The 16,484-nt window shown below is 36.7% G+C and overlaps 1 protein-coding gene across 1 annotated transcript in view; it reads left to right on the top strand.

Annotated features, from left to right (window-relative positions):
• AZI2 (5-azacytidine induced 2) overlaps positions 1–16,484 on the top strand; it is a 28,696-nt gene that overhangs the window by 8,386 nt on the left and 3,826 nt on the right. Inside the window, exons 2-7 of the mRNA XM_063325225.1 lie at positions 3,084–3,313; positions 5,781–5,906; positions 6,219–6,318; positions 8,046–8,194; positions 11,725–11,786; positions 15,109–15,224. Coding sequence (XP_063181295.1) covers positions 3,089–3,313; positions 5,781–5,906; positions 6,219–6,318; positions 8,046–8,194; positions 11,725–11,786; positions 15,109–15,224 — 778 coding nt within the window. The 5' untranslated portion in view covers positions 3,084–3,088. The remainder of the gene's footprint in view (positions 1–3,083; positions 3,314–5,780; positions 5,907–6,218; positions 6,319–8,045; positions 8,195–11,724; positions 11,787–15,108; positions 15,225–16,484) is intronic.

Below are 16,484 nucleotides of genomic sequence, written 5' to 3'. Positions count from 1 at the left end.
TAGTGTAATACAGTGTGTGAATATTATTAATACTGCATGTTAATACAGATAATGAAAGATAAAAAGAAAGTACATATGATGTCAATTTCCCTTCTTGACAAACTGATGAGCTTCCAGTACAGAGAAGCCTGTTTCATGATAATTTTATTTATTTTAAATAATTTTTAATTATGGAAGCAAAAAGCTTAAAAATCACACAGTTCCTTCTGAATATCCCACTTACTTCATTTAAGTCTGCGTAAGGTGTGTTGCCACTTTGCCCTCCAAAGTGTTACATCATCACATCTGTTCTTTAAAGGGATGAGCTGAGAGGAAGGGGTCTTATTTGGGCACCCGTCTCTCAGGAGAAGTAGACTTCTGTTTTGTCGGCAGTTTGTTTTCACTTAGTTACGCTAAGGTTAGTCAAAAATGTGTGTGTGACATCTTTCTGAAATAATTATCTTGTGCGTAGAAATTTAGAGTGATTGGTATTACAAGCTCCTTTGAATTATGTGGAATTAAATGCTTCTCTTCTAAATAGCATCCAGTGCTGGCTTAGATAGCAGCATGAGAAAATCAGAGTTGAATATTCCTGTAAACTAAATGAGATCTTTCAAGTAAAACAATGTTAGTGTAACTGGTCCTCTTAGTAGGTGTGGGTTAAGTGTGTACCTGAATTTATAAAATAGTATTTGTGTATGCTGAGTCTTATTTGGAAGGTCTTGCTCTTTTGGAAGCTTGTAAAGGCAGTAAGTTTTAGTTAGCAAAATACAGAATAAATATGGTTTTGTCTTCTGTTGTTGTCTCCTGTTTTCCCTTATTGCCATCTCCTGGTGGAACTGATGTGTGCAAGAAATGGGGAAGGTATGATGCTGAAGTTTAGGAGCTACAGGAAAGTGTGGGGATAAAGATGTATTTTTATGTAGAAGGTCACACAATCTGCTGCTTTCTTCAAGAGATAATGATAAGCTGTGACACTGTAATGACATTTGAGTCTAGTGTTCAGAGGAAAGGAGATGTGTTGCCTTGAGAAGGCAAGCTCTTGGAATATGATGAGGTGCGTGAGAAGACTTGCAGGGCCCTTGGTAAAACAGGGGAGGAAAAGCTGGTATGTTATGCTCATCTTAGAAGACAAAATGAGCAATTCCTTCAGTCGGTTGATGCAGTTTGAATGATGTAGTGCTTCTGGTCAAGGTCACCTTGTGCATGGAGTGATATTATTCTTACAACAAAAAGGAAGCAAACCTTTTTTGCAAGACTCTTTCTACTTAAGTATGAGGCAGAGCAACAGGCAAGGGAAGCTTAGGCTACCTGTTTTATTAGAATACATCAAATAGCATACAAGGCATCTGTTCGCCTCCTGAAGATAACCATTAAAAGGACTGCAGTTTTGGACAAGTTTCCTTGTCTTTTTTTCACTCTTGCTCCTCCTTTGCTGTCTATTTAGTATGAACGAACTGTCACGGTTTTTTTATCATGTTGTCTAATGGGCTTGGAGCAAATTGAGACAAATGTGATACCAGCACCATTGTTCAGCTATAGTTGTACTACAGTTCTTCATAATGCTGCAGTCCATGTAGCTTTTCCATTGCTAGCATGGTGACAGGAATTTGACCACACAGCTACGCTCCAGGGTGGTTGATCCCTTTACCTCTTAGTATGGCTAAACAAATGGAAGTCTAATTTGGATTTAAATAGCAAATACACAGTAGAGGCAGCGATTGTGGCTGTGGGTTTTTCCCCCACTGATGCCTGTCTTTCCTGCAATGTTCTGCTGATCACGTCAGTTTTCTGTTGATATAGTTTTTTCCTGCAATACAGACTGTCTTCGTTATGCTCATTTCTTGCATTCCAGCATTTCTGTTAGTTCATTAGCTAATCATTAGGAACCTAAGGATTTGTTCAAGGGGAAAAAAATAAAAATCTACTTTTTGTCAAAGTAGCATTAGTAGGTTTTTTTAAGGGCAGGACAGAAATGTTATCAGATACTGTATAGCATTTTTTAGTATTGCATATAAATGCAAGGAATCTTGATCTTCGTAACTAAATAAGAATGAGCTGTGTCTTTTTTTCGTCGTTGGGTTTGGGTTTTTGGTAGGTTTTGTTTGTTTGTTTTTAAATTAACCCCCTGAACTTGTTCCTGGTAACTAGTAACGTTAAGTTACTAGTTTTGTTGGGGCTTTTCCCTTAAGGGAACAGCAAATGCTGTTGGGGCTTTTCCCTTAAGGCCTGGAGTTCAAGGAGGTATATGGAGTTTTTTAAAGGTGCTGTTTTCTTCTTGTATGTTTTTCTGTGCCTAAATGTTATGTGTTGTAACAAAAACTCAATCTAATGGTTACTTTGCATTTGTCATTCAGATGGAGTTGCCTAGTGTTTTAGAGTGATTCTTTTCTTACAGTCAGGTTATTGTCGGTTTTCTCCATGCATATTGAGGCAGATCATGTTATTGAGTATGTTTTCATTCTCACCATATTTGCAGTCAAGAATTACTGTAATTGTTGTTCAGCAGGATGTTTTCTACTGTGACAAAGTAAAGAATAGGTACTCATGCAGCCTCTTTAAGGACTAATGCAAGTGTACCTTAAGATTCCATTTTAAAGATTGGGAAAAGTATAAATATTGGCATTCAAGAACGAAGGAAATCTGGCACTTGTGCTTGGGAACCACAGTAGTTAGTTGATTTCTTGCAGCTATAATCTCTTGTACTGCTCAGTGCTGACTTGCAAAAACTCTAATACCATATTCCTTTGGAGTTCAAATGTTTGGTACCAGCCAAATTCTAGGGTGGTGTTAAGCCTTAATAAAAATGAATTTGGGGGTTCCTAAAGCTGATGCATACTCAAAATATTTTTATCAAGTAATAGTGAAAGATGCTTCTTTTCTAAGCAGTGTATATTCACTGTATTTTTACAGTGAAATACAGTGAAATACAGAAATATCTGTATTGCAGATTTTTCTTCAAGATTAAGATATTTCCTGATTACTCGGTCTTGTCATACTTTGACAGAAGTACCCTGCAGTATTGTTTTGGAAGGTTTTCAGACTCGAGACTCTTGATGAATTTGTCTTTGAAAATTTTGCACTCATATCTGTCTTTTTAACAGCTGTCATGGAGGAGCTGGTAGAGGATGACATCTGTATTTTGAACCATGAAAAAGCAGACAACGGTCATAGGAGAGATGGTGAGATTCCGGTTTCGTCTTACAGTGGAGATGAGTCTGTTGCCTCGCACTTCGCGCTTGTCACTGCATATGAAGACATCAAGAAACGGCTAAAGGAGACAGAGAAGGAGAACTCCCTCTTAAAAAAGAGAGTTAGAATTCTAGAAGAGAAGGTAAGAAAAAAAGTCAATTTAGCAGCTTCTAGTAGCAGCTACTTTTTGTTCCTGTCTGGAGGGCGAAGCAGATGGTTAAGTATTTAACATATATACTTAAAGTCATTTCCAAGTTAAAAAGTTTTGGCAAATTTTTTTATTTGTTTAAGTGAAACACAGTAGTCTAGTTACGTCATACTGGGATTTTTGATTCTTACTGGGCACGTAAGTGATGCAATGCACTAGTGCCCTGCAAAGACACTAGCTCTGATTTAGAAAGATGTGTAGTTGCATTGGATCGTTACTGTGTTTCATCTGCCTCTTTATGGTGTTTATTAACTTGGGCACGTGTCACTTAGTATTGTTGAAGAGCGAGGTGCCAAGTCTATAAACTGTCAGAATCCAGGGACTGTCTGCCAAAAGAATCTTCTGGGCTCAGCATACCGAAATGATAAGGAAATACAGGTGGTTAAGAATATCTGGCTAGGTCTAGCTAATAGCAGTATCAACCGTGAAGTACAAAGTTGCAGTGCTTAACGTAGAGGTGTTGGCTGGCTATTTTTTGATGCAGGAATTCTAAAATGTAAAGGAATCTAGGAATTTTTTTTACATGCAGTTTCTCATGGCCTTAGTCTGGTGAAGTTCATTAAAGCTAAAAACTGACCATGGCACGCAGGCTTTTCTCCCCGAGTAAAGAATGCTGTCATTAAACGTATAGCCATCATGCAGTAGTGAGTGTCTTTGTACTGCAGAAGGTCTTGACAGTGATAGATTGCTTTCTTATTAATTTAAGATGGAAAGATAGATCTGAGAGTTAGAGCTCAGACATTTATTAGGACTTAGTCCTAAGTATGTGGTACTGACTCTTAAAAAAAAAAAAAAAAGGGCTTACAAAGTATGTATTATTTTGTGGTATTGGAATGAAGCGCTTGAGTTGTACTCAGTACCATTTTGAAACACTTACTGAGGAATTCTTGGTTACTAGTTTGACAGGATTGACTTTCTGTCAAAATGCAAAACTTTCTCAGCACTTTCTTTATATAAGGTCCTGTGGGGGTGATGGAGGTAAGAATAGAGCTCTAGCCTGAGTATTCTCTGAACCATGCTGAGTGTAGCATCTTTTAGGCGGTTACTCAAAATCACAATAAACAGGGCTTGATGACATTGACAATCTCTTTTAGTCATTTGTGTTTTGGGTTGTCCTAGTTCAGCTTAATTGCCTTGAAGATGATACTTTAAAACTTTTAGTATGTGAATACTATGAAAACATTTCTATGAAAGGTGGGCATTGAGATGGCCTAGACCGTTAAGTAACAGAACTGACTTCCAGTCTTTTTTAATGGCTAGTATACCTGTATGATAAAAAAAATACATGGGGAGTTACCCCTTTTGAGTCTTGTATTTCAAAGTGTATGGAAACTTCCAGAAAGTTTGGTAAGGCTTATGTTCTATCTGAATGGCTTTATTTGCAGGAGGAAAAGGTAAAGGAAAACACTTAAAATGAGTAGTACCACTTACTTTGAGGGTCAATACAAAAAGCAAAGGGAAGAAGCTTCCTGTCTTTATGGCTGGCTTTTCCATACTTTCTTTCAAGCAAACACCTAAAAGAGTTATGTATCTGCCTTAAATATCTCCTATCACCTCTTTTGATTTTTTTGTAATTTTTTGCATGTCACTTAATTTTTAAGAAAATATATATAAATATGTCACAAATATCTACATTAGGTACACTGAATGTGTTTAAATGCCTCAATAATTTAAAGCAAGTGCGCAGGATAAACAGAATGAAAAGGATAATGCAATATTTAGTCAAAACAAGAACTTTCTATGTGGACAGGTGTAATTGGATGTAAGATTTTGATGTTCTCTTCTTGCTGTCTTGTTAAAAATCCTGAATATATTTTACCTCTGCTCCCCTCTTTCTGACAATCTAGTTAGTAGTGCTTATTCCCCCTTGCTTGTCTCTTGCCTCAGCAGGCAATGAGATAGTGGTGACCTGGAAGTTAATAGTTACTTGTAAAATAACTCTGCTTTAGCTTTTCTCACAGAAATACACTGAAAAAAATCTTTGTTTAAATTATGAGTCATTAAAAAAGTTGTGTTCAGTTTTCTCTGAATTTTCTATATGTTGTGTCTTTATATGCTATTTTTCCAACAGGCAGTTTGTGCATCTTCAGAGCCTGGAAAAAATATGATTAAGGGATTGTCAGTGTGAGTAATCATGACTTGTGGATGGTTTTTAAATACTCATAGCAATAAACTAGCAAGCAACAAGTATGGTTAGAGACTGAAGAATTTGTAGACAGCCTGTGTTGCACTTTTGTAAAAAAATTTGGTTTGTATCAATGTATTTGATTAATGTATTTTCTAAACTAACAAAAATACTCTTAGTTTATTGTTGCAGGCTGTACAACTGCACTTTTTAAACTTTGCAGTTCTCAATACAACATAGAAAACTTCTTATTTGTCATGCCTGTTAAACTTTTAGCTGCTGGGCTCCCGACTGGAAGAGGAATGCAGTTCAGTTGGACGTGAACAAGTAAATAAGGCATACCAAGCCTTTCGAGAGGCCTGCATCGACCGAGATAATCTGAAAAGCAAACTGGATAAAATGGTATGCCTTTTTAAGTAATGACTTAAATGCATGTTATGTAAATACTGCATAGTTAGTAAATGTTTATTGTAGAATGAATTTTATTTGCTGAAGATCTATGGTGTTTGTTTTATCACTCCCTTAGGCTTTTAAAGTACGTAATGATACTTTATGGAGGAATAACAATTTTAAGTATCTCAGTTTTATTACTGGGCTAGGCTAATGCTACAAAAGAACACCAAAGCAATACTTTTCTTGTTTTGTTTGAATAGTCAGACATGATAGAAAAAAGCTTCACAGACAGTTTTGGGTTTTTCTTTCCCCTGAAAATAGATGAAAGAAAGTGCAGAATCCTTGAAAACCTTGAACGAACAGTTGCAGTCTAAAGAAGTAGAGCTGTTACAACTAAGAACTGAAGTGGAAACTCAACAAGGTATGCATTTGGTTACTTCATCTTAGTGTATGTTGACTAGTCTTAGTGTTTATATTATGATGTCAGGGCATGAAGAGGTTTAGCTCTGTATAGTGGCTAGGTAGGAGAGGAGTATACTGCAGTGAGGTACTTTGAGCTTGTCTGTGTGTTCATTCTTGTAAATGGTGACACGCATGTTAGATTGTCATAGGTGAGGAGCTCCACGGTAAAGATCTGAGGCTGTTGTGTTCTTCCACTGTAGATTATTTAATAATTTGAGAAACGTGCACAACCTGACAGTGTAATAGGTTGGTCATGTACATCTCTAGACCCCACCACCTTTTTCTCAGAGCAGGGCGGGGGCATGTTTGTTCAAGCATCAAACACTATCCAGTCAATAGCAGTTCCTCTGGTACCTGCAGATGATCCATTATACTGCTTTGTCTCACTGGTGGGATATGGCAGGTACAAGAAGATGTATCGCAATAGCTGCAGTTGACAGCAGTTATTTAAAGGACTGGGAGATGAGGAGAGACAGAAAGATGGTGGTTGTAAAGAGCCTCGTGGAAAGAGGAAGATGACACAGTGTACCCTGACAACGCCAAAAGTACAAATCCAGCTTCTGTTACTGCTGTTGTAAAGAGTGCTATGTAGATGATAGGTATGTAAAATAAAATGCTATGGAAGAAAAAAAAAGTCTTTATTAATGTACTGTTACAAGAAAAGAGAACAAGAAAATGCCATCTCTGTAAAGCTTGGACTTCAGATTCTGTACAAATGCAGTCATTTGAAGGGTGCTTGTAAATACTGCTGTGCTTGAATTGGATTATTTTCCAAGAAGACATCAAGCATATAATGCACTACTTCAGTTGCACAAGTTTTTAAACCTAAAAGAACAAACCACATGTAGCGGTAGTATCATTGTTGAGGACATCATGGTTTAAGGTGGTAAGAAGTGCAGAATTTATAAAGAGAGCTCTGAAAATGTGGTGATTCCAAGCCTTATTTAGTAATCAGTTTTACTCGTAAGTGGGCTGTGAGTACCTTGTTTAGAAAAAAAATCAGTGTAGCTTAAGCTTGTTTAAATTGTTAGGTCTGGAAGTGAGTACACCATACAGTTGGGGGGTTTCTTCCTGTCATGTTCTTTCTTTTCTTGCTTTGTAACTAGCATCCTACTACTGATTTTGATGCTAGGATCATCTTAGGTTGCTTCTTAATAGCAACCATGTGAATTCGTTGTTGAATAAGACGACTTATGTAACTTCTAGAATTTACCCTTTTGTTTTGATTGTATCTTTTGTAGTTTTGTTTGGAATGTCTTCATATTTAAACTTGGGAAAAACTTAGGGTGAATTACGTAATGATACAAATCTGAGGGGGAAAAGGCTTGTCTTTTCAAAGCATGTAAGAAGTATGCAAGTTGGTGTATATATCGTGTGTTTGCCATTAACAGATTTTTGTATTTCCAGTGCCTTTTTATGCTGTTAATTCCTTTTTCTTTATGGAAAATCTCCAGTGCATTCTTAGAAAGTAGGGCTCTGTCCTTCAAACTCAGAAAATGGACTACTTTTCTGCCAGCAGCTTTCCAAGTGTTACTATTTCTCTGTTGTCATAGACTGCAGTTTCTTCGGAATGTACGTGATAACTTTTTTGTAGGGCATGGGCTGGTTGAGGTGAAACCTTATAATACCGAGTTATGGTTCTTGAACTGAGACTGAAATCTGATTGTCTTGCTTGTCTTCTTACAGAGATGAAAAATCTGTATTGTACTCAGTCCAGCTGGGAAATAGAGAAGCTGAATAGTGACCTGAAAGTGCATAGTCTGGAACAGGATCTAGAAAAGCTCAAGCAAGAGTGCAACAGTCTCAGAAAGGAGTTGCAAAAATCCAAGCAGAAGGTACCTTTATTTTTAAGAAATGTTTGTATTAATAGATTTGACTCTGTTGTAGCATTATTTTAAATCCCTTGTTCAAGCCAATTAAAGGGTAAATAAAGACATGTGAAGTATATAATTAAGTGAAAGATTAACATTCTAGTAAAATTAACCTTAAATATTTTCATAGTCTGGCTTGTTTCTTGAAAATAGTACACTTACTTAGGTGAGATTTCCCAGCTGCTGCCAGTATAACAACAGAAAATAAAGCTTTACAATTTCTTATAAGCCAGTCAGAATGAAGTGTCCTATGATAGTATTTCTCTTGGGCTGGACTTAGAAAGTTTGGGCAAAACCTGGTTTGTTTTTGGTTTTGTTCATGTTGGTTTGTTTGGGTTTTGTTGTTTAGGTTTCTGTTTGTGGGGTTTTTTTTTTTCTTTTAAAACAATAGAATGCTTATGTTAAAGCATATTATGAACTTTGTTTAAGGAGCTCTAGCATTTTTCTTTAGGGTAGCTCTTCCATACAGCTTGTCAGGAAAGTGGATTTTTGTAACAGGGTTTCCAGAATCTTGCTATACCTCCTTTAGTCTGGGGCAAGTGTCTGTTGTGAGGGACTCATTGCGTAACATAGATGTGGTTATGATCTCAAAAAGGAAATTAAGGTAGCTTAACAGTAATAAAATGCATTAAGTTTAAAAAAAAAAATATGTTGAGTACATGCTTACTGCTTTACATGATAAAAGGTGCAGTGGCAGTCTCTAGGAGTCTACAGTCACATTGAAGTTACACAATAAATTTAAAAGATTTAAATGTGATTGTTTGAAGAGGCAGACTGTTCTATGTTTCTTATGATCATTACTAATCATGATTATCTAACCTTGAGTCACGTAATATTTGGGTGAGCCAATATTCAGGATATGACTTGCAGATACAATCATTGCATGGCCATCATCCTGCCTTCAAACAGGATTTCGTTTAATTTGGAAATGTTTCTTTGGCTCTTTTTCTTACGTGCACCTTTACATTACTACAGAAATGTATTTTTGAAGCAAATCTCCTAATCACCACTGCCTACTGTGCCTTGCATTATGGAGCAGTCAGGACTATGGGAACTGGATTCCTTTTGGATGAAACTAAGATGATACACCCCAACTTCTTCTGGGCACTGAGGGACCAGAGTAGAGCTAGCCTGAAGTAAAGTCCTTCTCCCCTGCTGCCCTCAAAGCATGTATGGTTGGGGTGTTGGGCTCTCAGCAGTGATCTGTCTCTACAGATCTGTCGCGGGCGGAGTGATTAACTTCACTCGTAAGAGAGTAGTGAAATGTTTATTAACATAAAACAGTGATTTAACAAAGTTAGTAGTGAATGCGACAGTGTTTTACGAGTTTCGATGCCAGGGTACACTTGATTATTTACTGCATAGAGGCCAGGGTCAGACAAGCTCTCAGGGAGACCTTCCTGTTGAGTCACGAGGTTCGGAAAGGACCCCCGTGCTTTCTAAACTCCTTCTCAGAGAGGAGTCTAGGTGCGGCTGGATCCAATCCTAGTCCCAGACTTGGTCAACGGTTTATGTCTAAAGGATTATACATGTGCAATCAATCCTTGTATCACTTAGCTAAGATTTCAAAGTTTAGCATGCTATTAGTCACTTACCGAGAATCTGTTGCGGGGAGGAATCTCTCAGCCTTGAGGAGTAGAACCCTAAGTGAGCGTCCCCGCTCAAGGGGAGATCCTGGCGTGCAGCCGCTGCCGTGCAGGAGAGCTCAAAGGCTCTTGGGCTGTCCACTACTTATGGAGTAAGATAATTGACCTATAGTCATATTCGCAAGGGAACAAGATACCTAGGTTCCCACTCCAGACAGTGTTTTCGCTGTGTTGCCAGCCATCCCCCACAGTTCAAGGGCAACTCGTAACAACTGCCGCTGATGGCCATGGCTTGAGCAGGAGCCGGGGGGAGGGGGAAAAGGGGAGAGCACACCACCACAGGATCTGCTGCTGTCGTGCCACGCTCCTAGCTTACACGGGCAGGCTGATTTACCTCCATCGGCTGACTTGGCTCGGGTTTAGTCTGTGTTTTTCCCACTAGATGGGGATAAAGCACATTACCTGGAAGGCGCGTGAGGTGTCTTGTTAACTTCTGTTATTGTTGGTGGTTGTTTTCTCTTGTATCTGGAATTCTTTTAGGTATTTTCAATAATTAAATTCTGAAGGCATACTGTAACTTGTATGTAATTGTGGTGTCTTCAGGTGTCTCTGTAGAATAGAGTAACAGCTACATAAATAATTGATGATTGTAGATTGTATTGCGAGAATAAATGTTGCTAAAATGAACAGACTAAAATAGCAGTTAGAAGGAATACTAGACATGACACTGTTTAAATAATGCTTATGCCAGCAGCTTTTGTTGCAAAGAACAAATATAAGGAACAGCTTTTTTCTTTTTTTTTTTTAATGCCACTTCTTCTTGATCTTGGTAACTGCTTAATATAGGAAATAATAAGGTACAAGTTTTCAAATGTGGGGTAATACAGAGCAACTGTTTGTTGCTTTTTTTTTTTTTTAATTATGAAATTGAATCTGCAATGGGTTGTGGTGGGAAAGTCTTCAGGAGATGGAAAAATTGTCAGGTGAAATACGGAGAAATGTGATCAATGGGCAATGACAAGTCAGCATTGTTTCAAACCCAGCTGGTATTTTCATTATTACTAGTTTTATTTACATTAGTTAGCATTTTCAGATGTTTTCTACCTTAGGCAAGTATACTTTCTGTTTTTTTCTATTTTTAGATATTGTTATTTGGGTTTTGCATTTTAGCTGATGCAGTGTGTACGTTATATTGACAAGTTGTTTGAAATGTGTATAAGCCATCATGAAGCCACAGTAACAGGTATCAAATTCATAACAGCTTTGGCTAGAGGGAATGGTAGTAGGAAGGGAACGTGAAGAGGGAGGGATATGGATATGAATGGGAACTCATCACAGGTGAGGGTCTAATAGAAACATGGCTAATGAAGTGAGCCCAGTGTTTGATTCGTTAAACAGTGCTGTTGAACTTAGTGAGGCTGCTTGTATGCACGATTTAAAGGAGCCTTGCAGACTCAAGGGATAAATTATGTTCTATCATAAGAGTAATTTGTAGAAGAAAATCTATGCTGAAATAGTTTAATTTAAAGGTCTTTATATACTGGGGCAAGAGAAGACCAACTACTTTTTTTAATGGAAGTCAAAAGCCTTTCTCAATTTTTGCTTTTTCAAAGAATCAGAAATTCTGAGAGCTCAGCTGTGGTTTTGGTTTTTTTTTTTTTTTTTTAAAAAGTAAGGTGGTGGCTGAGCAATGCTTTCATATAAGTAATTTAAGCATTTTTAAGTGGAAATTCTTAGTGGGAGTCTTTATGTCTGTTTTGAAAACCACTGCAGACAACACAAATAAAGACTACTTTCCTTCCGAATTTTAATATTGACAAACTTGTAGTTTCACTGCAGTTTTTTCGGACAGAAGATCTGGAATCATATGTTCATTCCTTCTCTATCTCCCCTCACTCTGTTGTGCAGGACCAGGCTCAAGATGAAAATCCATTAAATGGAGACTACCTTCAAAGGCAAGACATCCAGAGGTATGAAAATCAAGTGGCTTTCATGTTTTACTTTTAGTTTACTGAGGGACAGTTATTTGAACAAGTAAATGTTCTTGCAGCCTGTTCAAATCTGTTATTTCAAATTAGATGATTTAATTTCAAGTCTAGGTATACTGATTTAGCAAGATAATTTTTTTTTTATTTTGTTATGTTGTTAGTCCAGGGTGATGATGATAACAAAACATTTACATCTTCATATTTTTGTACAGAAAGTTAAAGTTAAATTCTTTTGGATTTAAAACTTAACTTTTGAATAATTAGTTGACTTGAGGAGGTGGTAGATAAATTTCTGTGTTGCATCGTTAATGGCTTCAAATCTCTTGCTTAATGTTGGAACATACATTCTTAGTGCAATGCAATAATATTTGTACTAGTCGACATTTTAAAGGATTATTTTTTTTTTTAATATTGAGAAGCCATTGTGTGACCTATTCAAAAAGAAATAGCTATTTTCCAGAAAAATGCTAACATATCAGAAAGCATTTCATCTCATTTTGCAGCCAAATAATAATTGTGCTTATGATATAAACTCCTGTGTTACCCTGTACTCAAGACAGGGTAATATGTGTGCTGTATTATAAAGGAGATATATCTATATATATATATGCACACACATATACTTTCATTCTTTATGCAAAAGAACAATTCATGAATACATGAAAGTTCCCAAATGTTTTATCTTGCAGAAATTAAATACTAACTGCATCTTTTATACCGGTTATGCCTGTTCATGTACTTACACGATTTTCCACAAGAGGGAAGAGTGGTCCTTCGTAATGACAGGTTGTTTCGCGTAATACTTTGTTGCTTACTTGGCTATTGAAGAGATGGGAAAGGAAATCAGTCACTGAAAGAGAACAGCACAGATACTGCTATTCATATGTTCTCCGGTGTAATAATGATAATATTATACACACTGTACACAAATTACACTTTCACCTTCCACCTCGACTGGATAGCTAGCTAGCTAACACTTGTGGTTTCTGCTGGTGCTTCATAGTCAGTCTTACACGCCTGAAAAAAGGTGTTATCTCAAGGTAAAGTAGTTATCTCTTTGATCTTCCAGAGCAGATTTATTCCACAAAGTGACGCTCAGGTGGCGACTGTCTGAATTAGCATGTGTACAGTATAGTGTTTACTGTAATATGATGTAAATAATGAATGTGTAATGTGTACTGAACATGTAAGCTTATCCAAAAATCTGTGGGAAAACACTCCTATGCGAAACATTTGTTGTAGCAAGCAATCCTGCTGTTTATGGGAGATGACGGCATTTGCAGTTAGTTTGCTTTTTGGAAAGTAATTATTTCATATTAATTTCAGCCTGCAAATTTGACTTTAAATTCTTGGTTTGCAAATCTGCTTTGCTGTAGATTTAGATAGGCTGTCGTATTCAAGGTTTGTGTTACATGTTAGAAGGCAGTATAGGATAAACTTCCAAGCATGTGGAATCCTTGGTTTTTGATCGCATATTCCTTGAAAATTAGGCTTTGCAATGGGATTCTAGGTCAGTATCGACAAAAACAATTAAAATACGTTATGTGTGATTTAAGTGGGATTCTGGTACCTGTGTCCCTTAGCAAGATGCTTTTAAAAGCGCTAAATGCACATTACAAAATTTATCTAAGCGCTTTCCTTCTGGTTGGTGGCAGACACTGAGCTGTTCTTGTATTTACCACTTCTGTATAAAATATTGGACAGTTCTGTTTTGATCAAAAAGTTTGTTTGATCTTATTTTTGAGACCAAAACACATGAATAAATGAAGTATGGCTGCCACATGAACTTAATTTTGATATTGTCATCTCTTAAACGTTCAAAGAGCCAAAAGGATTCTCAGTTTTAGCTGAACTCCTTGAAATATCAATTTTGGAAATTTTAACTTTCTATCTATGAGAATTGCTGATATCTAATATGCTACCTATTAAATGATCAGATTCCTCTGTTCTTTAACAGAGTTTTTGAACCTGAATTAATTTTTGTTTTCTGGGGAAATATTTCTGTGCATAGAAGAAAGTTTAATTTCTTTGTTTTAAGGGAAATCTTTCAGCATTAACTTGCAGAACAGAATAATAGCTGTTTCTCACAATGCTTTTGAACACGTTCATATCTGATAAATTTCATGCAGGAGTGATCCTAAATTGCTATTTTAGAGGGATAGAAATCTGTATATATGCATGTTTGAAAATACAGCGTTATGTAGCTTTATGCTTCTTAGTCATCTCAACAACAGTTTGAAGTACTGAACTGTTTCAAATAAATGTCTTTTAGGTGAATATAGTGAGGAAGAAAAACTATCTTCTGAAAACTCTCATCCATGATACTAGTCCTCAATAAATGAGTTTTCATAGAACGTTAAGCATTAAAAAAAACATCAAATCATGGATTTCACGTTTAAGTTCAAGTAACTGCATCCTTATGTCTTTTGAACACTAAATTAATTATTAATCAAAATAAACGTGGTGTGTGGTGAGCCTTTGCTCGAAATTTTACCAAGAAACATACGGTGATGCTGACTTTTGTGATATTTTTTTTGTTGTTGTTTTTCTGGATTTTCTTAGTCAGTTTATTAACCTGAAACTTCAATGTTGGAACAGTGCTCCTCTTGATAAATATGTTTTTCACATTATGCTGTCTTATCAGAGAATGAATGGCTTGCTATTTTTCATACTGTCTGATAAGGCAGTGTATTAGCATAAATTAGATGACTTGAATATGAAACAGTGTGTTATACGTTTTAGTTTGGTCTCTGTGTGGGTGCTCAGTTTGGATCTTGGGTATCTAGTCTGAATCCATTGTAGCAAAGCGATTGGTGTAAAGACCCAAATATTGATTGTGGTTGAATATTTAAAACTAGGATCATAACATATGATGGTGTGTGTGGTCATTTATAAGAAGCATTCAAAGTTAATACTATACTGCTTTGCAGTCCAATGTCCATTTAATATTTTTTTTTAAAGTATTCCTTGAAGATTACTAATTTTTATGGTAAGATGGTTAGTTTCAAGTAATGAATCTGGAGAATATGCTTCATATTTCTTTGTGTTTGGGGAACTTGAATTTATTAGTAACATCTAGTATGTTAATATATAATACATTATATATTGTAATATGCAGGAGTCGACTAAAATAGCCAAAGGTCCATTTTGAACATTTTGAACTGTGGTACTCTAGTAAAATTGGCAGTGTATGTCAGGCAAAATCTATTTATTAAGAGTTAATGCTTGACAAGCATGTTAATAGGCATGAGGGTGCTCTAGAGGTGGCGATTATTTAACTTGTAAAAAATTTTTGTTTTGAAAGTGTGCATCAAGCATATTGGGAACTGAAGAGAGAAATGTCTAATTTGTGCCTAGTGACTGACATGCAAGCTGAGATTCTACGAAAACTGAAAACAAACCCAACAGCGACCAAGAAAGGCAAGTCGGCGTTCGCAGTAACAGACCTTACAAACACAAACCGTTGGTTCGAGCTGTACCGTTTTAAAAAGAAACTAGCTATCATATCTTATCAGAATCTCATCAATTGAAGTTGATAAGCTAGACTATATTATGGTTCCAGCCTACCCATTTTCTGCTTTTGCTTCTGTCTCATACTGGTCAACTTCACACATAAAGGTGTTGCTGATGTGTTTTTTCTTCAGTACTGTATTCTGTTCCCCTTGTGGCTTTTTTCTCAGTCAAGTGTTGCTTATGTGCACAAGGCTGAGGTGTTAAGTTTACTCGTATTTGACCTTTTACCACAACTACTTCATATTAGGGGAAAAAAAATCTTTTTGCAAACGCAGTCTTATTTTCCCAGTATAGAATATATAAAGCATTAATTTGGCAACGTGTTAAAATCAGACTTTAATAGACTGAAATTCCTTTATGGTTGCATATTTGTTTATGTTAGCATTCAGAAAAGTTGTCTTCTCTAGCAAAATGCTACGTAAGATGACATTCTCTGAATGTCAGAATTCTGAGGCTGCAAAATTGCCTTATTTCTCCTGCTACATTGCAAATAATTAGGGGGAAAATAATTTCCGCATAAAGTCTGTGTAATTTCAGTGAGCTGTTCATCAGGTGGTGGTTCTATTTCATAATTAGCTTTTTTTCTCAAGCCAAATGCCTTACGAGAGAGCGTTCTTACTCTGGTGGGGCCAGACTATCAGTCTGACTGTTCATCGCAGTGTTTATTTCCTTTGTTTTCTGCTCACATCAGTTGTGGTATTTACTGTGTTCAGAATACAGGAGATGCTGGTGAAAGCCTGTGAACTTGGTGACGATATATTGGTGGCAGTCTCTTGATGTCCCTGTCCATTACATGATCAAGACATTCTGTTTCTAAACTGCTTTGATTGGCTTGGTGAGATAATGATAGGATTCAGCTCCACGTCAATCACTGCCTTTGTCTGTGGCCAGCTGTGATTAATGATCACTCTCTGGTCCTTGGCTGATAAACTATCAGCGCGTTTTGTAGACTTGGTCATATTGTTACCAGGTGAGTCTGTGTTCCTACAAAGACATTTGTCAAACAACTTCAGCAGAGAAACTGGGAACCGAATGGAGTTTTTAATCCTCCAGTCTGTCAAGGTTTGATGTGATCACATAGTGTCTTCCTGTCATTATTTTTATTTTGGAGTTACCTGTCTTGCCACTACACAAGTACTGATTTTTTTCTTTTCTACTTGGTGAACA

This window comes from Chroicocephalus ridibundus, chromosome 2 (genome assembly GCF_963924245.1).
Source record: "Chroicocephalus ridibundus chromosome 2, bChrRid1.1, whole genome shotgun sequence".
NCBI classification, from domain to species: Eukaryota; Metazoa; Chordata; class Aves; order Charadriiformes; family Laridae; genus Chroicocephalus; species Chroicocephalus ridibundus.
The sequence above is the reverse complement of the archived record's forward strand: the minus strand, read 5'-3'. Positions and strand labels throughout refer to the sequence as shown.